Genomic DNA, 26,436 nt, shown 5'->3' with positions numbered 1-26,436 from the left:
TGGACATGAAAACTATAGGGAACTATATGCAGGCTGATGGATGAGAAAAATACTACCCTACTCCTAAGCAGTGGCAGGGGCAATAGCTGTAAAGGTAAATGCAGAATGCTATGAAAATAGTGGTGGGTAAAGGGGAAGGCAGCTTTGCAGAAATAGTATAGAAGTTTGAAGCCTACTGTAGCAAAAGATGTCACCTTATGAAAAAGGTACCTGCAGAGTGAGAATTTAATTTGAAGGGAAAATGATAGAGAGGATGATCTAAGACTTGAAACTATGTAAAATGGAAAGTGAATGCTTACAAAAGAGCATATTTTTTCCTGAAGTATAACAGTAAAGATGTCTATGAGGGAGGTTCTATGAGGGAGGTTTTAAGTAAAGCTCAGCTCACTCTAGAAGAGTCAATTCATATATGTCAGGCAGCAGAATGAACAGAAATACAAAGAGAAATCTTAAAGACAGACACAGGATGCTTGTCGGTGTGTACCGTTGCAAGAGAGAATTTTCCCAAAGTCAGACTGGCCAGGTACAGGAACATGGAAGGTTATGGAAACAGTGGCAGCAAGTGGCGTGCGTATTAGAAATACTCTGGTTATGGACAAATGTGCAGAAAGTGTAATAAACACATCATTATGCTAATATATGCAGTGCAGGTAAGAAACTACTTAAGAACAGGATTCTTCAAGTGAAGAAGAGGAGCTTTTTTAGGAATACTAATGGAAGAAGTTATAAATTCAAAAGATTGGCCAATTAAAATGAGGAGAAATGGACTATACAGAATGAAGAACAGAATAGAAATAACTGTTATAAACGAAAGTGAAAGAAGGAACTGTGAAAAGCACGTAAATGTGGAAGAGTGAAGAGCGCCTCTGAAAGACTTCAGGAAAAAAGCAATTTTTTTGGTCTGGAAATGCTCTCTGAAAAGGGCATTGGTTAAATATAAATAATAAATATACATAAGGCAGCAACCTGTTCAGGGCCTAGAAGACTGAGGTAAACATCAAGAGAGCCAACATCATGGAAAGTCAAAAAGACAATGTATAACCCTTTTGGAATGATTTGATAACCTGTGAAGTTGTATTTATGTATGTCTTCCATTAAAAGACAAGATATGTCTTGGAGAATACACAGATGTGTGGTGAGGGATACACAAGATGTTTCACAGGTCTTGGGAAAGAGGCTAGGAAATCAAGTGTAAACCACAGCAGCAGATGGTATCTTTTGAGGAATGGAGAAGCATCTAACAATTGAGTTTTCTATGCAATAATTGCAGAGAAAAAGGGAAGAGATCATGACCATATGTAGACTCTAAAGGCTTAAATAAAAACAGAAGAAAGAAAAATTTTGCTGGCTTATGGAAAGGGCAATATTGTTTAAGACGTCAAGAGTCAAATTATTCAGCAAATTTAATGCATTAACAGGATGTAGATGGATTTTCATGGATAGATGGCTTCAAGTTTTGCAGTTTCACTCCATCATTTGGAAGTACTACCTTTAGATCTGTATTTGGCATGAGGTGTACTGCATGCAGTGGACAGTGTATCACTTACGGACATATGTCTCAACGATCCAGTGAATATCAGAGCAAATTGAACAGAATATTTGATGTTCCAAAAGCAAGTAATGTTAAACTGAATAAAGCCAGGTATTAATGTCAAACAGTGGAAATAATATATGTAGGGGGAAGTCTGACCTGAGAGGGAAACTCAGAGGGAATTTCTTACACTGAGTCAAAGAGTCAGGGAATACTGAACGTGTCAAAACCTGGAGATAGGAAAAAGACTTAAAACACTGTGAAGCGCTGGCTTGTGTCAACAAGTGCTTACCCAGCTTTGAAGGATGCGGAACTCACTGTCATGGTTTAACCCCTGCTGGCAAGTAAGTACCACTTTGCTGCTTGCTTGCTCCGCCCCTCAGTGGGAAGGAAGAGATTTGGGAAAAGGTAAAACCAGTAGGTTGAGATAAGAACAGTTTAACAATTGCAATAAAGTGACTACTACTACTACTACTACTACAACTATGACTATTGGAAAGGGAGATAACAAAAAGATAAAGGGAAATAAAACTCAAGAAAAAAACCCATGTGATGCACAGTACAGTTGCTCACCACCCACTGACCAGTGCCCAGCCAGTCCCCAGGCAGCGATCCACCTACCCAGCCAACTCCTCCCAGCATATATACTCAGTATGACGTTGTATGGTATGGAATATCCCTTTGGCCAATTTGGGTCAGCTGTCCTGGCTGTGTCCCTTCCCAGTTTCTTGTGCCTCTGCACCCTCTCGCTGGCAGGGCCTGAGAAGCTGAAGAGTCTTTGATTTAGTATAAACACTACTTAGCAGCAACTAAAACCATCTGTGTGTTATCAACATTATTCTCATACTGAATCCAAAACACAGCGTTGCACCAGCTACTGAGAAGAAAATTAACCCTATCCCAGCTGAAACCAGGACACTCACTTTAAGACATCCCTTCCACAAAGTCACTGCATGAGCATGGGTGCCTGGTAAGAAGAGAATTTAGTTTCGACATTAACCAAGATGCCTTAATGTTTTGATTCACTGAAGGACCTAAAAAAATCCATATAAAGGATGGTTAGAGGCAATCTTATGGAACTGATGTTCTGCTGTTTCCAATTGTGTCAAGGACAGTGACAGCTACAGAGGTGGTGTATGCAAATGCTGAAAAAGAGTGGTTGTGTTACTAATCTTTGAAAAGTAACTGCACTAGGTGGTTCTGTAGGAGAAAGAAATGTTACATGTATTTATATTTATTTTTTCCTTTGAGATGCTCTTTCGTCCTTGCAAGCCAAATAATAATTATAATTATTATTAGAATTATTAGGATCATTATTATAATTAATTAATTAGTCTTTTGTCTGCTTTCTGCTGAGAGCTAATGAAAAGCCATATTCACTACTCTCCTTTTTTTGTGTAATTTAATGTGCGGTCTTTAGTGTACATACTATAAAGAGACTGTACAGGAGTTTAAACTTCTTCCTAACAGCTGGCAGAGATTATTTCATACACAGTGGATTAAATGTGTTTTATAGATATGCATAAGGTCAGTGATTAAGACATACCTTTTAAAATAAATAGGTTATTATCTGGCCAGCTGATACTTCTTTCTGACTATATAAAAAAAATAAAATAAATATTTCCAAAATATCTTTGCTAAGGAAAAGCTAGACTGTAGCTGTCAGTTCTCCTCTGGAGAAATGTCAAAAATTGATGTCTTGTTGAAATATCAAATGTACAAACTTCAAGGAGCTCAAGGGGGAGGACAGGTCTCTGAACGGAGAAAATACTTAAATAAGCTTTGCATGCATTTTGGGGAAAGTAATGCTGAAGGTGGAGCTCGTCAAGGGCATGATTCTTACATCTGGAAAGCTGCATGAAACATCTTGAGAGTTTGCTTGATTTGGTAGTCTGCTATTTGAAGATATTAGTGCAAACACCTTAAAGCCAAACTAGAAACGTAAGTAAGCCCAAGGGTGCATTATGTTTCGTTTTCCCTGCCTCTAAATATAGTAACCATTTCCTTAAACTCTGCATTGCAGACATGTTCATTTATTTTTACTTTTGCATTCATGATTGCATACTGTAAACAGGGAGCTAAGGTTGTCTGGCAGACCATGGGCTTTCCATTTCCCAGGGAGCTGTAGTCGTAAGCAAGAGTATGGATCTGCTCCTGCAGTGCCAAAACAAGATTGGGATCTACACTGAATTCCTGCTTTCTCCTGCTTTAAGCTGGTGCGTTGGCACTAAGTGTTCAGGATAATGGCTTTGGAGAAGCAATTTGCAATGACACCTGTGTGCTACTAATTGGATACTACTAATTGGATAATGATAGTATATTGGCACAGAGCAGAATGCCTGAGCCCCACTGTTTCCTGGCAGTTGATGCAGCCACACATCAAGAATAGGGAATTCTTGAAGGTAACGGTGATCTGTGACCTTGGCTGTGAGATGCTGAATTCCACATTGCCCTGAACAGCGCATTACCTGAATTTGGGATATGCGTAGTGAAGGGTTTACTTAAAAAATGTGCGTGCCTGTGGCTGTGAAGAAAGATCCCAGAGTTAATTATATCAGCTCCAGGGCTGCTGTACTGGCACGTGGAGAGCTACCTCCTGTAGTCTTCTCTGACTCATGGTTAAATAAATGGGAGGGAAAAAACCCAAAAAACTGAAGTATGACTTAAGGAGCCTATGGTAGTGGCAATCAGTTTTTCACTCTTTGTGAAATAAAGAATGATTCACAGTTTGAAAAAAATAATACCACGACAGCACTTGCTCAGAACTTGTCAGGAGACACCATACAACCAAGGAGTTGAGCACCTGCTTGTAAAATTGTTCAGTGCTAGGTAAGTCCACCGTGGAGTAACTCAACACACTGCCTCTTTCCTAAATTATGGCATGCTTCTAGCAGCAGCAGTTCTTCTTGAGATTGGCCTCGTGAAATCTGACACTGATGGTACCAGATGGAGACAGCAAAATAGAATAAAATAATTGGAGCAAGCCTGTATACTTTTAGGGAACTTGCCACTTGTAGGTATGTAGATCATGCTCTTTGCTTGCTGTTAAAGAGTTTCCTTCCTAGGGGAAGCTTGGTCCTACGTAGAAAGATTTCCTGGTTGAGCAGAGGTCCCTACATCTGTCTGAAACCTGGCATTCCTGATACGCAACATTATGTATCTCCATGCTTCGTTTTCAAACTATGTGAGTTCACACCCCTCGAGCATTATTTAAAATTTGTTTTCAGAGGGGTTGCAAGTGAAACTCATTTGAATCTGCCCAATTTCATCGAGTATTGTGTCAAGCTTACAAATGTTGCTTGATTTTGATGCATAACCATGAATCAGCCCAGGTGTGTTGAAAATGTTGAAAGTTTTAGCATACCTTTTGATTAACCTGATCTGACGTTCGAGTTTGTAAGAACATACAGCCCTAGAGAACTTGGCAGTGTTTTAATTGTCAGTGTTACCGTGTAGCTCTCACAGTAGTGTAGACCAGGGACATACGTGACCTGTCATTAAATGGTAATTCATCTACTCACAGTTCAATGTCTGAAGTATGCTGCCTTATTCCCTAAAGATTTAGTGGAAAAATAACTCAGAGTATAAAGTTTTCCCAAAGTTCAGAAATATTTCACCAGGGAATGTTCATTAATTTTAAAAAATTTTTCCCAGCTGTATGATTCAGAGCTAGACATATAATTGATTTATTTTTTTGGAGTGTTAAAAAAATATGTTTCCCATAAAGGGAGTTTTCTGGCAACAGAAAGACTTCTGGAGCTGAATTACAGTGTTATTTGCTTGCATCTATGTTGTTAAGACAAGTGTGCTCTAGTTTTCCAGCATGTCTTTATAGCTCCAGATGGAGTGGTATACCTTAACATACATTAATACAGAGGAAATAAAGTAAATGAAGTAAGTTAGGAAGGTGTACTTCTGCTGACCAGTTTTTTTTTTTTCAGGTTAAGGGAAATATTTGAAAGTTAGAGTGAAATCCTCTTTTGAGCTACTGAGGCACAAATTAATCTAGACTGCTTTAAAGAGCAGAATCTGCTTTCTCTTCATGCTGCTGCAGTTCAGGGGTTGCTTCACTGACCTTATACGGACTGTAGTCCTTCATGTGTAACAAGCAGAAGTGAAGACCTCCTTCTTGAAGGAGAGCTTATTTGGAGGAGTTCACTCTCTTACAATAGGATCTTTAAATATCCTTTCCAGAATGTTGCAGAAGTGGTGAAGTATGAGTGTGTGACATTCAGTAGCTGCTGAAGTGTGCTGAGATGAGCATGTTATCGTAGATTGCAATGTGCAGTCAGTAGGTGTGTGATTCTTGAATGCCTTTATCAGAATTAATCAGTAGTTTACAAAGGGGAGATGAAATTAAAGATCTGAAAACAAATATTGTTTACTGATGACTCACTGGAGGAGAGGCAGAATGCTATAGTATAATCAAGCAAATAGTATTGTAGGCAGAAATCTGTGTTTGTGAGCTGATACGTGTGATGTGACTGGGTGCTATCCAGCCAGGTTTTGGCATTGCTACACTTTGCTGTGGTGTGCAGCGGGAGCTTCCAAGCCCCTCACGTGACTTCAGCCAGCCGTGAGTCAGGATGTTTTTCTTCTGTGCTACAGTAAAAATGTTCAGTTAAAGAACAGGGTGGATATTCTTAAGGCCAGGCACGCAAATTACATTTCTCAGTGTCTCCCACCACAAGTCAGAGCTTTTAGTGTATTAATGTTTGATGATAAGTTACATCAAGGTAGAGTAGTTGTGAAAAAGGTAAAAATAGACTTCAGTTAGGGATAGGTTTTATTGCAAACCTCCCTCTAAATTAAAAAGAACAACGTCCCCTTACAGTGTATAGCTACATCATTGCACTCCTTTCTTTCTCACTGCTATGAAATAGCTGCAGAGGCTTAACTTAAAACAGACTTGTTAAGCATAAGAGGACATGACCTGCTTATGGTAAATTACATCTGTCCACTATTTCTTCAAGGATTTCCAACTGCATGAAATTCACTTTACTGTCATGTTTTGTACAGAGGGTGTTTTTACAAATGCATTGCAGAGCAGTTATTGTTTTGAGTTAGTTGCACTTAGCCATTTCTTCTAGGTCCCTACTCAAAGGTATAGCTATGGAAAATCAGTGGTTTCTTTTGGGTCTTTCTGTTAGGAACTGGAATCATAAATCATTCACCATAAAGAAACTAGCAGCAGCTAAGAGTAAAGTATGCCCCCCCTCACTTTTCTTTTAAGGAATGCCGTAAGAGAAGGAAAGAAAAGATCATAAATTCATGTCACTTCTTCCAAAATATCATCCTTTTGGTTTGTTCCCTAATGGGCCAACACTGATCTTTTTTTTATGTAGATTTTGTGCTCATACTCAGATTTGCGTCTGATATAAACTGTGGTAGCTCCATTGACTTCAGCAGAGCTAAGCTATTTTACAGTGGCTGAGGCTTACCACAGGATGTAATACACCAATATATTTCTGTGCAACACTATAAGTTATGTCAAGTTATGGAACTTCTTCTAGTGGGAGGTTCTGGTTAAATGTTTTTATGATTAAAATTGCAGTGTCAGATTTAGATGGGTGATAAATGTGTTTAAGTGATGGATCTGCATTCTGGCAGTGTTTGTCAGAGGCTTTTTGATGGCTTAATCTTGAGCTAGTACAAGTCATTGCTCAGTTTCTTCTCTTTTACTATTCTGAGTCTCTTATTCCTCTGTTTTTCTCTGTCCATTTTCCTCAATTCCTGCTCTTCCACGTTTTCCCTACCTCTGTCTGGTTGGACACTGAGGGCAGGATGAGGAAGGTATCTTCATACGTCTTGCATATCTTCATACGTCTTGCATAACTTTATTTTAGTATTAATAGGTCCAAGTGACAGAGAAGGTGATAATTAAATCATGAGTTCTTCTTCAGGGCAGGTTCAGAGGAAGTATGGTCATTCACTTGGAGGACACTCAAATGGAAGGATTGACAGTCTTTTGTAAACTACTTCATTGCTTTTACTTGGCAAAATATGTAAATTTACCAAACAGCAACCACAACAACAACAACGAAAGATTAATAAACCCCAAGAGAGTAAATCAGATTGCCTTAAAAAAACAAGGAAGGAAACATAAAATATGAAGGACTATTATCTTGTAATGGGTACACCGTGTTAACCTTATCCTAAGAAGTCCTACAGAGCAGTTGGTGTCATATGATGCTATAGTAATGTGTTTTGTCTAGCATCATACATTGTCTTTTTACTGCCCTTCTTTTTCCCAAGAGAGTGAATCCCATTAGGGGAAGCTTTACTTTTCCTGGTACTTGGCAAGAGCATAGTGCAAGTCAGATTTGCAGCTTTGGAGGAGAGCCCAAATGCAATTCTCAAGCTTTTATTGGGATGTGGGCACACAGTGAATTTCTTCCACACACCAGCTGAGATAGGTTGCCTTTGGGAATTCAATACACTGTCTTTCCAATTCACCAGATTTCCCTTTAAATAATATTAATAATAAAAATGCTTAAAATGGAGACAGACTTTATTCTAGCAAAGAAAGACTCCTTTTTAGGAAAACTTGCAGCTTTGTTCTGGAGTTCTGGATTCTCATGAAAATATGGGTCAATCTCTTTAAAGTTTTTCTGGGACTGGGGTTCTCTTTTGAAGTGCATGGACTCTTTAGCAAGGCATCTCATACATCAGGCTTACTTTTCTGCTCATAACACTACTTGAGTTGCAGTTTCTACTGATTTCTTCTTCCTAGAAGAAGAATGCATGATTTGCATTGTGAAACTTTTCTTCTTGCTGCAGAAGAGGTAACAGATTATATATCATCCCATGCATTACCTGTAACACATTTTGATTTCAAGTCTGTGGGATGTCACTGGTTATTCATAGTTCTCACATGAGCATAATACAAAGGACTGGCTTGCATGCCCGCATCCTTTTGGGATTCAGGCAGATATTCATGGTATGTGAGTGGACTCAGCTTTGGTCTACTGTGACATTTCCTCTTAATTTCTGCTTGTGTATGTAACATCATGAAGTACAGACTCCATTTCCTCAGTTTTCCCGTTGCCACACGCTGCAGATAAAACTGAAGCTACTTTGTGGCATGGAGAAAATCAGTTTAACAAGTGATGAAGTTATCAACATGAGAGAAGAGGCTAGGGCAGTCTGATCCCTCCTCCTTGTAAATGGGGGTAACTCCACTGCCACCATTCAGGTTGGCCCTTTTGCTATTGTGAAAATCCATGAGGTAGGGAAGCGAGTCCTGGAAAGTGATGACACTGTAATACAGCTTTATGTACTGTGCCTTCAGGGTGACTTGCTTCCTTGATGAACAAGGCTTCATTTCCCCTGTGTAAAACCCAACTGTTTCTCCTCCAGCCCTGTCCCACAAAGTACCATTTAAATGATGTGGAATATTTTAAGGAGCACTTTTGTTCTATAAATGCTCTAACTAGACCTTAGTGTTAATGGCAGTAGGTCAGCAATCACTGCTGTCTTTCTGACATCAGTGCTTCAACTCTAAACAGTCAAAGCCATGGAAGGATCCACTTTCATACTTTTTTGTGTCTTGCTTTTTCAACAGTTACATCGCAAACCAGCGAAATTTAGAAAGTATCAATGACAATGAAGTTGGATTTTATGTTGGACTTAAAAATCTGTGAGTATGTGAGATGTATATTTTATAAATCTTTTTTTTCTTCATTTCTTTTATAGAAGCATATAAAGGCCTCATCAGAGTGTAGGCCTGACTTTTTGTGTTACAGAGGATAGTTGTAAATCTTGCAGTTCAGCCTTGTTGAGATTTCATCTGCACTCTTACTTTAACCATTATTATAAATTAAGAATTCCATTATAGTTAAACGAATATCCTAAGATTTTTATGTATTTTCACAGGACCGTGGTGGATTCAGGCTTAAGATTTGTGTCCCGTCAGGCATTTGTGAAAAACGTCAACCTACAGTACATGTGAGTAAGAATAGCATCTGCCTTCTAAATCAAAACGGCCCAATTTGTATTAATTTAAGTAATTGTTAATTTATTTTTCTCTTTTACCATTTACTTCATTAAAAATGTTTTAACTAGACAGATTTGTAATGATCTTCTGTTGTTAATAGACCCTACATAAGACATGTATGGTAAGGAACTGGCAGAGCATAGGACATGCATGGTGGGGGACTGTCAGATCATAAGAACATAATGTGAGTTGGTAAAAAGACCATGGTTCATTGTTCTGGTCCTAACAATGGACTCTGGCTGTGTCTTCTGTGGTAAGTAGTAGCACAGAGTGTCTCTGTCAGCTGAGTGAGCTGTTGCCGAGGGTGTGATGTCCACATTATGCACCACACTCAGTGACAGGTTTGAGTAGCTCTAATCTGATTCCATGGGCTGAATGTGTTTTAGCAGCTACAGTGCAGTTAGGTGCATGCATGGAGCGCATCTAATGTAATTTCACCAGTGCATATGCCCAGAGACTGTGACATGACTATGCACGTAAGTCCTGGGGATGATCAGAAGATACACTTTGGAAGGTCACTTAAGATTTGAACTAATGCACCCAAAGCAGAATAGAAGAATGAGGTTACTTTCACACCCAAATGCAATTTGTGGTTCATGAACTTCAGGAGGCAGAGTTTGTGTCTGTGCAGCTTCTTGACTGTGTTTTTCTAGATTACTTACATTTTAGATTTAGCAAAGGCTGAACTGATCAAAGTTATTTATAAAAGTAGAAAGAAAAATAATCAGCTAAAATGAAAGGCTTTGTTTCTTTTTAGCGTAAGTACACGTCCCTGAAGGACCGCAGTGTCTTTTGGTGGGACAGAAATGGAGTAGCTCGCTTTGCTACTTACATGGAAAACCATGGATCTAGCCCTACAAAACATTAAGATCATGTGAGAGGCTCAGTTCCTCACAGGAGCCCTGGTTTAGCCAAGTATTCAGGTGTGTGTTTCAGCCCATCTATCCTTGTTAGATATATTTAGCACTTAACTCCTTGCTTTTGTTAAAGTCCTAATGAGACTGGGAAGTCATAAGGCCAAGCCTTGGACTTGGAAGATGCTTTCTTGTAATAGGGAAGAACAGTTGAACGGAGAGCAGGGCTGATTGCTTTGCTAATGAAATTTAATAATTTCCTGCACCTGTGTTTTCCAAAGAATGGCAATTAATTCATGTAAGGAAGTGGACATGAATGTCTGTATCTGCCTAAACAGTAACTGCTCTCCTTGATGTGGAACAATCACTGGCAGAGTGTGAACAAGATCTTGTCAGCCTATTAGGCTTACATATTACTTCATATAGTCATTAAAAAAGTAAAGAGCTTTTAATATCATCAGGTAGTGATATAAGGGAGGTGTCTTCTCTGAATTTGTGTGTTTACTTGTGTAACAATTTCTCAGTGAACTATGGTTGTAAAAGATGAAACTCCATAAAGCCAAGTGCATATGTGCTGGCTGTGGAAATGTGCAATAAGAACTTACTGGCTGAGAGGCACATTTGCACAGAAAGATCTAGTGGCTGTGCTGGGGCAGAATCTCAATATAATGCAGCAGAGCAAAGCGAATTCATTCTGGGATCGAAAGGAATTTTGTGTTAGATTTTTATACCGCTTCCCTGTTACTTGAGCTGCTGGGAAGGCATCTATCGGAATGCTATATATAGATTAGGACACTGAATCTACCCATCTTGGAAGCTATTACAGAGAAGAGCGACAGAGCTACAAGGAGCTTGTAAAGCAAATAATTTAAGGAGGCTCAGAGGCTGACTGAAGCAGGGTAAATAGATGTTTGGAAGATCTTCCTAGCTGTATGGGCAAGTAGACATGGAAAAAGATAACTGAGACAATTGGTGGGATCCTCTTGATAGGCTTTTTTTCCTGTTTCCTTAGGGAAATGGGTTTCATGCAGTCATGAAGTGTCTCTGTCCCAGGTGATTCTTCTAACCAAAACTGATACAGGTAAACAGGTTTTCTGAAAACTGACCATTGGACAGAACAGGGAGACCCTACTAGATTACCCACTTAAGGGGAAAAGTATCACTGTGTCTGTATGACCTGCTAGGCACTACAGAACCCATGTGGACAAGATGTCCTTAAAATACTTCAGCCAAGGGAAGAGTTTCAGCAGGAAGACACAGTCAAACGTGGAATATGGATCTGTTGGTAAGCAGGCTTTACTAGATCTGTAGTTCATGAAGCTGCTTGTTGAATTAGGCTGACTGACATCTGTTTGGTTGATGTACATGGAATCCTGATCCACAATACTTACATTATGGACCAAAAGCTTATCCAGTTTCATATTGTTTTTTCTTTTTGTTGGGATTCAGTAATGTTAACAGACACAGGATTAAGGATAAGCCCAGATAAGATGGAAGATACTAAGTGGCACCACCTCCTCTATATGTACATGACAAAGTAGTTAAGTATGCAGGCATTTTTTGCTGAGGCTGATCTATTATCCCTGAAAAAAACCCCAACAACATATGTTTATTTTCTCTGGCAGGTCTTGATGCACACTGAAATATTTCTGAAAGTCCTAGTGAATCACTGCTTGTTGTCATCAGCAATAAAACTGTTGACTGCACTGGGAATGAAGTGCAGCTCCTGTTGTGCTTGTGACAGTGAAAAGTATTAAGAGCTGAAATAGTTCCACTTTGCAAGAGTAACCTCTGGGTACAGGTCTTTTAGAAGTCTTGCATTTTACTTTGAAACAACAGTTTGTTACTGTCCCATAAAGAAAACAGAAACTCCAAACACTTCTGAAGACTGATGTTACTGTATAAGTTTTAATTTTGCTAGTGATATTATTACAGTTTATCTTCTATGAAAAATCTTTTTTATGTAGTTAAGGAGCTTTACTATATAGACATAATATGTATTTTATGAATCATACAAGAATATCAGATTTTAAGAAACTCATTAACACAAATTTCCTTAAGCATTTTTTTATCATTACCTTATCTTCTTGGCCAAACTTCTGTAGCCCAGATATCTTTCCAGAGTTATGTATAATGAGAAGATTTGAATAATAACATAAACCCCAGGAAAATAAATGCTCTAATAGATATTACTAAAATGTAATTAATAGGCTTGCTCATCTAATTCTGGTATTCTTATTGACCTTAGACTCAAATTAGTCAACAGTTGTATTTAACAAGCCAGTAAACAGTCCTAGTTTAGTAGTGCTGTAATTTCTAAGATTATCTGCTGCTAACGGTAATTTTAATAGACCTGTGTGATACACATGCATGCTATAGCATTAGTACCTTTAAACAAAAAAAAAATACATGACACAGCAAGTGGCTATTTCCAAAAATGTTAAAAAATAGCTACTGTTATATGCCAGGCTGTGTATAATTGCATCGCTAAACCACAGATTTGTGAGTGTAGAATATGTACAGCTCTAGGTATTAAGATGTGTTTGTATCTCTGCACTGTTCAGGTTTGGGATAAGGCAGACAAATGAAACCATTTGAGACCTTGCTACAGATTTTCCCTTGCTTGCACATTGGCCTGGCTCCAGCCATAGGTATAGCAGGCAGTGGAGAGAGGCTGAGCATAGCAAAATGGCCATTTCTTGACCTTTTCCCCTAGTTCTCCTTAGATCTGTTCTCTCCTCTTCCTTCTTCCCTCTTCTTGCCAGGAGTGCTATATGTGGTAGAGCTGTGCCCATATTGCTAGCTATGTGAGCATTTATGCAGTTTCTCAGGCTGCTTTTGCATTTCTCACATAGCCACAGGTTGCGTTTAGCTGAATTAGGGCTAGCAAGTTTAAGGTGAGCTTGATACTTGCATGTAAATCATGGGCTCGCTTTGGACTGAATTTGGGTCTTCTCCTTAGGTATAGCTTTGGAGTCAGGCTCTGTACTCCAGACTTTTGGGTTTTTTGAATAAAATATCCAAAATATGGATCTTCTTGGGGCTGCTCGCCATGATCTTTTTATGTGTCGTTGAATTGGGCAACTAATTTATGTAATGTCTTTCCATGGAAGTGGAAGTGTGGTCCTTAATTACTCTGGAATAAGCCTGGTAGTGATTTTTTCACTTAACAGGAATTAAAGAGACTGCAGCAGGCATCTCTATAAACAATATAAAGTGCTCTAGTTTATGAGAACTACATTTGCTGTCACAGTATTGTTTAAGGTGATAAATCTGTAACAGTGATCTGAAAAATTTCTGTTGAATTACTTGTCAACTTGGAAAAACCTTAAAGCACTAAACTACATGAGAGAAAAGGCTACAGTCTTGGAAGCACTGAAAGGTTTCAACCCATGATCAAGAATAGAGGCACAGGAATTTTTAATTACTCCTCTTACTGTTCTTACTTCCTTTTCCTGGTGCATATCAAGCACAATGGGTAAAAATGTGAAGAGATAATTAATACTATCAGGGTGCTTTTGGTTTTTGAAAATTTGAGTTGTTAAAAACAAGATAATGACTCTCTGTTCTTTTGATAGTTTTATTTAAATTATCAGTCCCATTTTTTCACTGGCTCACGTGGAGTCATTGCTACCTGCACCTGCACAAAGTGTTCAGAAAGTAACATACCTGGTGAAATTTGGGCAGTAAATTTGGCTATTCTGCTGCCTAAAGTTTGCAATAATCCTCCAAAAGCAATGACTGGCCTGAAGCTAAATGACAAGAAGATACGGCTATGGCAGCACCTGCTTCTTGCAGTCTGTTGTCTGATCGAGCTCATAGCTCTGAGGCAGGCAGTTCAGCACCTCACAAAGAGATGGTGTGAGTTAGATGACCATGAGTAAGCTGAGGAAGGAAACATGTAAGCAGCCAGGAGGAAACCCTTAGGAAAGCTGGAACTTCAGTCCTGCGCATGAAGTAGGTGGGCTGTTACATCCATTCTGAGTTGCTAATAGTCAAGTGTCTCCCAGAATCAGTCTTTACGTTTTTAATATAGGCTTGAAAATTTTATTTAAAGGTGTTACTTTCTTAAAACGAAAAAGAGAGAAGTACTATCTCAGAGGATGGCTGGGGTCTTACGTGAGATGTTTGTGGTCCGTTTTCAGATTTGTACTGTGATACTGTTAAGAAGTTGTTGGTGGTAGAGGGTTTCAAATCCCCTTTGATTTGCCTTTGTCTGGAATCAGAGTTGGAGTCTGGCTGTCCTATTAGGCTTCCAGGGAAGATCACACAAAATCAAATGGCCTCAGCTGGACAAAGATTTCCGTGAGGAACCCACTGTCTGATGGTTAGGGAGTTCTCCTGATATGGAGGAGCAGGGTCCTATGCTGTCTGGAAACCATGAGTCAAACCTGGCCATCACATGACCTGGAATATGTTGCTTCCCACTAGAGTAGGGAGTGGCATGGGCACCTGTCTGCAGGTAAAGCCCGCTGTTTATCTGGTTGTCTTTTGGGAAAGGTGGGATTTAATTGATGTACAGGTCAGAAAAGCAGGTGCATGCCTCATTTTGTAATACCACAGGGGCATCTGCATGTGCTCATGTGTTGCTTGGCCATGTCAGAACTGGAGGGGTCCTCCTACATGGCAAGTGAAAAGGGATGGAGTTTGGTGTGCTTCACATTGCCTTGGTGCTGGAGACGGAAGCCCAGGTCCTTAAGAGGATTCAACTTCTTCCTTTCAACCTCCCAACGTATGGCTTATATGTATTAGGGAAAAAATCATAGTGTCAGTTTTTACTTAAACATGACTTCCGTCCTGGGTGCAAATTGTACTTTTATTTTGATATATCTGATCAGGGTCCATGAGATGTTTCCACCAGCACCTACCACAGGGAAGTCCAGTTCACCTGACTAATGTAACAGTGGCTCATCTGTTTTGTTGTCACACATCAGGACCAGTCAATTTATAAACTTCAGGCTGTTGTTTGCCAGAAGGCATCAAGAAGGAAGTACAGGAAATAAAATCTCTTAAAGATTCTCTTCTAAGCATTTGTGGAAGAACCAACTTGTAATTTCTCTGAAAATTATCTTGTCCTTGGAGATCAAGGATTGAAAGTTCGGGAAGTAAACACTGTGTTCTTTAGTCAGAGTGGGGAAAAAAAAAAAAGATATTTAATCCCTGGTTTTAAATGCAATCCAACTTTAACTGTAGAGCCCCTGTGGCACCTCTATAATACTGCATGAAACTGGTGGTATTTTGGCTCATCACATTGATTTGCACTGTATGCTGGCAGTTACACAGTTTACTGCTCTCACTATCTTTTTAACTGGTGGACTGGTAAGACTGTATAAAAGCAGCATTATTTCACTTTGGGGTGGAGAAGGCAATTTTGTCAGTCTGGGAGGGGAGGAGTATTTCTGATGCAGGTGAACATTTCTTTGCTCCGCGTAATGGGAGAGGACCTTTCACTTAATTACCACTGGAAACCATAAATGCTTAATTGACATAAAAAAGCCTAATATAGGCATTTTACAGTTTTCCTTTTGATCTTCCACGTGGGTGCATATTGTATATGCAATTTGAAAAGAATAACTAAAAGGCTCTGATGTGGATGTGTGCTAGCATGCAAAGAGGGCTTATGTGAGTACAGAGTTTGGTGCAGCATCAAAGAAAGGGATCCACCCATTTCACTTATGAATAAATTGAGCATGTAATTAACACCTGGACTTTACAAAATACTTTTGAAACACAATTAAATCTGCTGCTTTTCTGCAATGAACAGAAGTGCTAAAAGTGAAAATACTGATCCTCGCTGAGTTTGATTTTGAGTGTCTTTGACTTTATATGCAGACTGGATTCAAACCCTTGAAACCCATCAAATCATAAACCAAAGCTGAGCACCATTTCTTTACAATGGAAGTCAAAAGAATAAGGGCTTTTTAGAGCTGGTTTGAGTTCTTAATGTTTTTTTAAGAGACGCAAACTATTTCAGTGCAAGAAGAAGCAATTCTAATTCGTTCAATCTTTCTTTTTCCACAGCAATTTATCCAGAAACAAACTCTCAAGTTTGTCCAAGAAGCCTTTTCGCCATCTGGGTTTGTCTGATCTGTAAGTTGTCATTTCTTAAAATAAAGCTTATTTTTGGCTGGAATGGAAGAACAAGACTTTGAAGTTTGTTCTGTTGAAGGTAGAGGTCCACTGATGGTTAGAAATGAAATTCTGATCCAAAGAAAGCAGCAATGCTAAGTGCTTAAATGCAGAGAAACTTTAATTCCAGGGCTTCAAGAAGGTCAAGTATATCTTTTAAAACAATGTAGAGGTCAAAATAGCCTCTTCCCTTCAGCTTTAAAATATTTTATTCTGAGATGACTTAACACAAAACTGGTGTTTGTATTAAGTATGTGATCTAGTGAAAATACAACCTTCTACAGATCTTCAAATGAAGCCTGTCTCTCGTATTCTTATATTGGCCCTGCAGCTGCTATGCTTATGGTGGGCTATTGAAGAATATTTTTATTTTCTCAAATTCTTTGAGTTACATTGTGCTTTATATAGTCATTTGGTAATGAAGCATTGTTAAACATGTATTTGCTGATTGTTTCAATACTGCATTTTATCATCTGTTCCATCAAGCAAAATTTCTGTATTAGTATACATTGCAAAATTTTGGTCATCTTGTGCATTCTTTGCTAATATGTGGGACTACAGAAGGCCTGCAGGAGCTTTGGGAGGGCAGGGGCCGCGGAGGAGGGGGAGATTGCTCTCCAGTACCTCATAGCACAGTCAGAAGTTGTCCAAAATGCTGATCCCAGTATTGCAACACCAGCCTTCCAATCTCCAACCTTTTCGGGTAAACTTTGATATGTGAGAAATGAGAAAAGAAAATCCCAGTGCCACAGAAAGAGGTTATGCCCCTTAGGTATGTTTTGTTGATGATTAAGTTGGTATAATCATTTTCTTTACAGCCCAGGGAACATTGCTCACTGGAATTTTCTTTCATAACTTGGCGGTTGCTGAGCACTCCGATGGAGAGACTGGCTAGCTGCTGTATGCCCTGCATAGATGTGTTGGTTCTGAAGTCCCTGTTTCTTCATTGGCTGTATCTGGTCCCTGTGAAAAAGCCATTGTTAGTGTGTACTTGGCTGTAGGTTCTATATTTTGTAGTTGTGACCTCAAAAAAATAGGTACAGGACTCAGACTGGTGCACAGTGTTAAGCTTGAGGTTCTCCAATTTTTTTCTGAGCTGTTACTGGAGAAATGGACTAATTTTTGCCCCTGTCCCCAGGCTGCAAATTTAAGTGTGAGCATGCTTCAGGAAGCATGCAAAAAAGGAAATAACTGCAGTTTTGAAGGCATACTCTGCTCCCAGTTTCTTGGAGTTTGTCTGCTGCCAGTAACATGCTTATTTGGAAGGAGAAATCAAGTCAGTCTTGAATCTGTCCATCTCAGGTGAACAGCTTTTTGGCCATGGATAGAGTGAGTGCTTACAAACATTTTGAAGGGGAACAGTGTGTGTTGCTAATGTTTCTCAAGAAATTGGTTTGCTCCTGGGCAGAAACATAAATACAAAAGGATTTGGGACAGAGAGAATCAAATGTTACAAATACGTGACAAGAATTATGGAAATGAAGTTTAATGAAGCAAAGAAATAGCACTTAGAGGCAAAACAACTGGCTGATGTGAATCAGGAGTGAATATATTCATGTTTTTAATACAAGTTAAACAGTGCCCGTACAGTGTTCTGGTAGTAAAAGCAGGGGAAGGATACTGGGAGTGAGGCAGACATGGGAAAAATGGATGGTGTGAAGGTTACACTGAGTGGTATTTGAGGTATGGAGGCAATGTGTGATGAGGGACAGGTTGAGAGAGAGGGAGGGAGGGAGGGGTGGATACAAAATTGAGGTGGAGTGTCGTGGGCTTGGGAAACAGTTGGAGTGTAGGGATAGAAGAACTAAAGTTATGCGAGTAGAGACGGCAATGAAGTGAGGTAAACAGGCGTGGGGGAAGCGAGGGAAAGAAACCAGAGGGGAAAAATCAGAGCTTGAAGAGAAAAAACAGTGATAAAATGGAATAATTCTGTTGGTAAGTGGCTAGAATACATAGGTGGAGTATCAGAAAGACGGGTCTTGGAAGGGGAATCAGAGAGGAGACTGGTGCCATAAAAGGCTTCTGAGGAACTTCCTCTAAATCTGACGAACAAGTGTCCTGTTGTTAGCACTCTTGTAAATTAAAACATAAAGGGATGAAAAGTTCAGGATAGGGTGAAGTAGGAGATATTCACCAGGCATGTAGAGAAGGAGATGCCACTTTGAAAGGCTGCTTCTTTTAGAACAAATTGTAGCTGCAGCTGTAAAGTTACAGTGAACAAGATAAAGACTTGTAATTTGCTCTTACTAGGTCATAATACTTTCTTTCACACAAGTGTATGTGGAGGGCCATCATGACTCAATCCAGCATCCTGCCTGTGATGTGCCTAACTCCCTTGGTGTGTGTGACACAAAATAAAACAGTGGAAGAAAAGGACTGCTCAGCCACTGATCAAGGCAAATTTCTCTGTTACAGGGAGCTTATATGATGAAACAGGAGATGGGAACTAAATCCTGCTGGTTTTGGAAATGAATGCTGTAGGTTTTGACCCAAGGGATCCTAATGTTCATATTCTGTGTCTTGCACAAGCAATTCTGTGGTGGTGTTAAAAGTCCAACAGATTACTTCTGTGAATACAGATTGCTCCTTCAGAGAGTTGCAAGAATGATCCCTACAGCTGTTAATCCTCAAAGAGCTACGGGTGGCTTTTGGGGGAACAGGTTACAGCTTTCATAAGCTGAGTTTTTCCTGATTTGCACACTTCATATCCTCAGGAGGCATTTATGAACATAGATTCTGTGAGCAACCTGATTTCTGTACATCAAAAATACCCATGAAATTTTGTTAAGAACAATTGTTCTTGTAATGAGATGCCTTGAACAGTCACTTGCACATGCTTTATTGGATCTCATTTATGCCTGTAAGAGAAAAAAGTAATGCTGGGTCACTTCTTACTTAGACATTGGCATGTTTCTGTTCATATTTTACTTGGGTATTATTGCATTACGTTGTTGTGTAGTTTCGTTGAATTTTAAAACTAGAATTTGGTAAGTTTGTTAACCTGTGGTTTAAAATCCATGCAGCATACTGTATAGCTAGGTGGTGTAGTTCTGTTTCAGGGCCGTTTTTTCCATTTTCTTTATTTTTTTTTAATGACGTTACCTAAGGTTTTACTGTGAGATTTTCTAGAGTGCTGTCGTGGATGAATTTTGAAGGGTTTTTTTATGATTGGAGTTTGTTATAGTGTGCTTATAATCCGTGACTGTTTGATTCTATGAAGAATTTACTACCTCACAGCAGTAAACCATTTCTAGTATGATCTCTCTGAGGTAGCTGAACAGAGTCAAGTGTAGAAGGGAGGAATTACTATCTCTGCTTGACTCTTATGAAATAAGATGGAACTTGATGGAAAGCCCAGTTGTCCACGTGCTCCTGATTTACACTGGTGAATTGGATATAGTAGTTGAGCCTGCTGTTTTAGTGTCTCCAATCTATGACAGTCTGGATTCCTGGTGCAAGGAGAGCTTCACTCTCTACATGGGAATGGTTATCTGCTTGCAGCTTGCGTTGTATTGAGGTTACTAAAAGTTGCATTCCTTCTTCTTAACTAAAGGGTTCAACTTCTACTTGTATGCAGCTGAGTGTTTGGAGTCCCCCTGCCACCATGTTTTTCTATATGCATGATACATTCTGCATTCTAAATAAATTGGGTTTTTTTGCTATAGGATACTGGTGGACAATCCGTTTAAGTGTTCCTGTGAAATTATGTGGATCAAGAAATTCCAAGAGACCAAGTTTTACACAGAAACTCAGGATTTATATTGCACAGATGACAACAACAAGAGGACAACCTTGCTGGATATGAAGGTCCCAAACTGCGGTAATACCCTTAACATAAACTTGCTGCTAAATTATTGTGAAGCAGGAAAAACAAACGTGTTTTTTTACAAGATACCTTTCAGGATGACAACAGTACTGCTAAAGGAAAATGTTTCAGTGGAGATATTAACCACTTAGTGGTCTTTCACCACACATGGAGTAATTCTGGGAGCCTCACATGACGTTTTGGGTTTTTTTTGTTTTCCTTGATTCTTTAAGAATGTACCATTATTCAAGTGCAGGAAAACAAGACACATTCTAGAAAACTCACAAGAATTATATAAAATGCATGTTCCTTTGTAAAATGAAACAGTTGTGATTTGAAGCTCAATAGACACAAAATTTTACTCCCTTGAATTTTTTTTCCCAGGTGTTTATTGTTAATGAAATCTTTCTTTTATTTAAAAAATACTAACCCTAGTGGTAGGACCACAGGAAGAAAATTCAGAACTTCCTGCTAACAGAGACAAATTAGCAGTAGCTCTGTTCTTCACATAGGTAAAACTCATCTGACTTGATTTTTAAAGGCTATGCAAAAGAGTCATAACAACCTTATTTTTGTATCATTTTGCAGCATATTGCTTTAGTTTTTTATGGATCTGGAGACAGTGGGAAAATGATGTAACAATAAGGCCATCTCCCTAATTTTTTTGTATATATGTTTGATGCCTGTATATGGTCCTGGGACAGCTGGTGAAAGGTTTCACCTGCCAGTTGAAGAGATTTTTCATCCTCTGTGTACGAGTGACAGAAGCTGGCTGTTTCTGACATGACGTGAGACCTGCTGGAGTCTGGAGTTTCCTTTGCAGAGTGGGGAGCTGAGGTGCCCAGCAGCAGGCAGGCAAAAAGGAAAGGGAGCAAGGGTATCCTCATGGAGGGCTGATTTGGACTGGGAAAGCTATAACTGAAGGTGGATAGCAGGAGGAACACAAACCGATACATTTTCTCCTTCCACCTTTGCTTGTTGAGTGTCCTTTTCTCCACTGTCTATATGGAGGCTGCGAAACACTCTGATAGCAGCTGCCAGCAAGGAGCAGCCATGGAGGAGACCTGCTGCAGACCCAACATGTGTGGTGTTTAATGGCAGTAATGTTTTATGGCCATGTATCATGCTGTTGGTCTTGTGTCCAGCTTCCTGCTGGAGCTAGGGATCGTGGTGTATTCATAATAAAAATGATGCTGGTGTCTGGTGTGACCAAATAAAACCCCAACCTGTGTGAGCTGCAGGATCTGATTAACCTGAAGTGGGGGATGATACCAGACTGAGCTAAATGGCCCCAGCTGTCTGCTCCAGCTGGATGGAAGATTATTTTGCTGGGTGTGGAAGGGTCACCTGATGCACTGAGATCAGTAAGTACAAACCAGGAACTCCAGCATAGCCTTTTGTACCATTCTTGGCTGGCACATTGAGAAGGTACTAGGTAACTGGGATTTTCCTTTGAAAACTTGTGATGTTAAATACCTAGAATTAAACTAATGAGACATTATTTCATTCTTCTGAGTTCTTGACTATCTGTAGTCACAACAGACTTGTCTCTGACTCTTGATGATGTGTACGTGCATGTGTGTACATCCTGTGGGCATACATCCACACATCCTGTGGGCATATCTGGACTAAAATGCTTGCCTTAACAAGGGAAGGTGGTACTTCCAACTAGAGGAGGAAGAGGAGGAGAAAAGGTGAATATGTGCAGCATTCAGATTGGAATTTGCAGTATGTGGAATTTGCATATGGGAAACGTGCATTTTGCTGAAGATCTGTGTGGATGTCCGCACATGCCTGCACATTATTTATGTTAGTTTAGAGGGTCCAAATATCACAAAACTTGATCTATGTTAGTTTATGTGAGTTTATAGGATCCAAGTATCACGAAACTTTGTTAGTTTATGTTATTTTACAGGGTCCAAATATCACAAAACTTTACATAATTGGGTTAGGTTTTTTTTTTTTTTTTCTTTTCTTTTAGTGAGTCTTTCCCCTTGATGTACCTTTTTCCAAAAGAACCAATGCAGGGCATAGGTTTTTAAAAAAGATGACAACACAGCCTTATCTTAGGCACAGAACAGAGAATCCCAGGTGAAGGGGAATGACTGTCTTGGTGAGCATGGGTGTTGCAAAAGGAGTGGTTTAGGTCAGGTCGCTTAAAGAATTACCATCAAAGAGCATGAGTGAAATAGGTTTAGCATGAATTTGTGGAAATGTGATTGCACAAGATTTGATGGCAGTGTTCACTCTGTTACTTATTATATATGAAGTAAATGCATAGATATAAATTGAATTGAAATCATGTCAGAATAGAGCTGGAAATAGTTTTTAAAGATCAAAGGCATAGAAGGGTAAAGGAGATCCTTCCATTGAGTCACAAGTTTTAGAGTGGACCTCTTTGCTTTTTAAACTCTTAACAGAGTTTAGGCGCGGCTAAGTTCAGTCCGAGTCTCAGAATTGGACAATGATTTGTATCTAAGGGGGGGGGGGGGGGTAGGGGGGGTGGGCGGGGGGGGATGGAGGGGATGGAGGAGGAGAGAGAGAATTTTTTCACAATTGAAGATTATCCATAGGATTTTAGGAGCAAAGCAAATCAATAAGATTTGTTTTAAATCACAAAAATAACCTACCTACTTCAAGCTTGCAATGCATATTATGGCAAAGGTATACAAGTTAAAATTCATACCTAATGCCTTTTGCATTCCTCAGTGGTCAAAAGGTTGAGCCTTGAGGGTATCAGCCCAGGCCCCGTCACTGGCTTTCTGCAGTGGTCCTCTGAGCATCACAGACATAGGGGTTTGCGAGCTCTGAGCGGTGTCCCGCTCAGAGGAAGATGCTGGTTGCAGCTGTGGTCTAGGAGAGCTCAGAAGGGTCTCACTTTAGGACCCCTGTTTATAAGGCTGTGAATTGATTGGCTTTAGTCATCAGTAAATTTCCATCTCGGCCGCAAACTGAGTTGGTAACTTTTCAAAAATTCCAAGAACAATGTTGTTCCACTGGGGTTATCACTCAGGCTACAGTCTGGGCAGGAGCATTCTGGGGTTGTCAGGGAATAACTGATTGTCTGCATTCTCATTCCCTGCTCCGGTACAGACAGTGCCATTCTGCCATTCTCTGCCTTAGCTGAGTGAGAGTGATCGGTACGGTCAAGGGGTGATAAAGTGCCAACCCATCACTTAAGGCGCAACGAGGCCTGGTCAGCAGCTCCCAGGGTTGTAGAGCAGCCTAGAGAACGGGGAGAACTGCACCACCATGATGGGCTGTGTTCTAGAAGACACCTGAAAGATCTAATGTGTGTCTCTTGCTTTCGGTAGCTCTGCAGATCTTTTTCTGTGTTTAAAAGACAAGGCAATTAAAAAAACCGTCCACTGATGAAGCTGGTTTATTTCATTTCCAGAACTTTCTGAGAGGCTAATTAGTAGAACTGAAGTAGAAGAATAATTCAGCTTTTTACATATGTGAACTTTGTTTCCTGTGAACTACATGACCTTTTAAGCTCCTTTTGATGTCAGGAGAAATTTTGGGGCATGCAGGCCTTTGCATTTTGTTAATAAAACATTTTGTAATTTTCTCTGCTAATGAAATGGTTTCATCCCATCTCTCTGGTTTGTTAATTTTTTTCAGTCTAGGAACTAAGCAAACACGCTCTCTCCTTTGTGTGTAGGTGTTATTAATTTCTTCATAATATTATAAGAAGTGGCCTGTACAGTATGTGGTTAATCTCTTGGTAGCAGGGCATTTTGCTACTGTGTGCTGTTAATAAACGTCTTACTGGGAAGAGAACGCTGTGGTTTCTTGATCATAAGACTTTGGTTCGTAGATAATTGATGTGAAAATTAACAAAGTTCTGCGGTACTTAATGTTTATATGGTGGAAGTGTTTATTAATGTGCTGATTAAAGGTTGGTTGAAATTTAGATGCCATCAACTCTGTGATTTCTTTTCTTGAGGTTTAAAGTCAGGCGTGCTTACTATCTAGATCCTTTCCAGCTGCAATATCAGAAGTGTCAATCAGTTATGTTGTTTGCAGAATTATTTTTTCAACTGCATTTGAAATGTATTTATGTATGATGAAAATTTTCAGGTTCTTTTAACTTTTAAATTCATGCTTAATTACTATGTCAAAGGTTTTTAAGTTGCATCTACCGCAGTAGTAGTAGTGGAGCATTCTGTGGAGGGGAATGGTGGTGTTGAGTTTTGCCATCTTTACGGCATTTGCTGGCTGTTTATACAATGTGGACAGCATCACCACTTAAGCCATCGTCTTTATTTTTTGTTGTTTCTGTCTGATAAATAGCATTAGAAAACCAAGGAGAGCTAAATAAGTAAGCACTTTGTTCTTATTGCTGCTTCTGTGAGCTCTGGTGGCAATTGCCAGCAGTGTATTAAGCCCTTGGAAGCAAGGCATGTCCTATGCCTGGGGTAAGGTCACTCCAAAGTCCATCAGCTTGCAGATCACCTGGAGCTCAGTGAATGCCAAGGAGGCAAGACCATGTCTTTGGGACAGGTTATTAAGGTATTGGTTGCTCCTTCTGGTAGGCATTCAGTTACTCAGCTGCTATTGTTGAACTTACTGATACTCCAAGTCTTTTTACTTGTGGTGTCTTTGGGAGAGGCCTGGCTTCTACAGCTGTCTCTGCAGTCCTGTATGGATTTTTTGTTGCTCAGGCTCTCAATCTGACCATATCTGGCCAATTTAGTTATCCAGATTGTTTTATATATGCTGGTGTGGTGCTTGATCTGGCTTTGTTTTGCTTACTGCCCTAGTTTTGTGTGCTTATTTATCACATACCATTTCAGCAGATGTCTTCGTTCTTGTCATTGGTCATGCATGCTAGGTAAAATCTACTGAATAAAGTGGCAAATTAGTTCCATGTATGAATTTTTTGTACATATAGCAAAAGTATGTTCAGACTGGCTGTCTGTTTACACATGCAGCTAGTCAGCAGAAGTGTTGTCTGATCTGAGAGCTATGGGACTTCATGAATGCTGACATCTGTCTGTCTTTTGCCTTGTGCGTGAAATACTGTTGTGTTGCTTTTAGTATTGCTTTTTGTGTGTGACTGACAAAATTTTGGAAGTTGTTGTAATGTAGAGTTACCATCTGGAAAGATGGGTTGCCCATTTCTTGCTCAGTTGGGAAAGACATGAATTTTTACAGGCAGTTGTTCAGATGACTACAAATGGACTGGACTGGATCTGGCTGCATTTCAGCCTCTTTCTGAGGCTCTTTCTCACTCTTTCTGGTGATTGATTTTTGTCTTAGAGGTAAATAAGTAAATGCTAATACCAAACTGGAGGCAGGTGGTTGTAAATTCTAAGGGGGAAAGGCAAACTGAAGGATTGATATGTTTATTTTTTTGAATTTGCAGAAAACATTTGTAGTATTAGTGAGTCAATAAAATAAGCATTAGATCTTATACAATCACAGTGTAATGCAGTGTAAAACCACAAGCAAAGGCATAATCTAGTGGGTGTTGACATTTTTTTCCATTATCAGCCAGACTTCACAGATAAGACTATCAGAAGGAGAACATTACAGGCAGAATGAAGTGAGTTTAAAAAAAGCATTAAACATTCTCCGTGTTTACCTTTGAGAATATTCATGGGCTTTCTAGCCTGCGTTGTTTATTTTGGCCCAAGAACTAGATGTTATGCATGATGTATGGTGGCAAACTGTTCTTATTTTCTCTGTAAGAGTTTTAATTCTTATCTGTGATCATAGGTTTCATGAAAAATGTTTCTTTATGAGAGTTTTGACAGTAATGGGGTTTCATTGCTGCTCCAAAGTTGTTAGAATTTTCCAAACTTAATTAAAACAATTTTCATTATTCCAGCTTCTAAGTGAAAATAACCAAGCATTTATGGGTATTTGAAAAGGTAACGATCTCATTTTCAAAGACATGTATATAACTTCCTTGTGAGCATGGAAACAGCAACTTTCATACAGATGTCTATACATATGATAAATAAATCAGGGCTTGTGAATGACAGTTGAGTGTATGTGATGTATGCGAATGTCTCATATTTTTAAAAAACAGAATTCTTTTATAATTCTGATTGAGTTTCTTTAATTTGGTTATTTTAAATTTTATGTTTGCTTAAATTTAAAATTGCTTTGG

General features: G+C 39.3%; 1 protein-coding gene across 1 annotated transcript in view; it reads left to right on the top strand.

Moving 5' to 3' along the window:
• Positions 1-26,436, top strand: part of NTRK2 (neurotrophic receptor tyrosine kinase 2) — a 211,772-nt gene that overhangs the window by 9,279 nt on the left and 176,057 nt on the right. The window contains exons 2-5 of the mRNA XM_056325219.1: positions 9,096-9,170; positions 9,407-9,478; positions 16,403-16,471; positions 20,176-20,330. Coding sequence (XP_056181194.1) covers positions 9,096-9,170; positions 9,407-9,478; positions 16,403-16,471; positions 20,176-20,330 — 371 coding nt within the window. The remainder of the gene's footprint in view (positions 1-9,095; positions 9,171-9,406; positions 9,479-16,402; positions 16,472-20,175; positions 20,331-26,436) is intronic.

This window comes from Falco biarmicus, chromosome Z, assembly GCF_023638135.1.
Source record: "Falco biarmicus isolate bFalBia1 chromosome Z, bFalBia1.pri, whole genome shotgun sequence".
NCBI classification, from domain to species: domain Eukaryota; kingdom Metazoa; phylum Chordata; class Aves; order Falconiformes; family Falconidae; genus Falco; species Falco biarmicus.
This window is presented reverse-complemented; position numbering and strand designations above follow the sequence as displayed.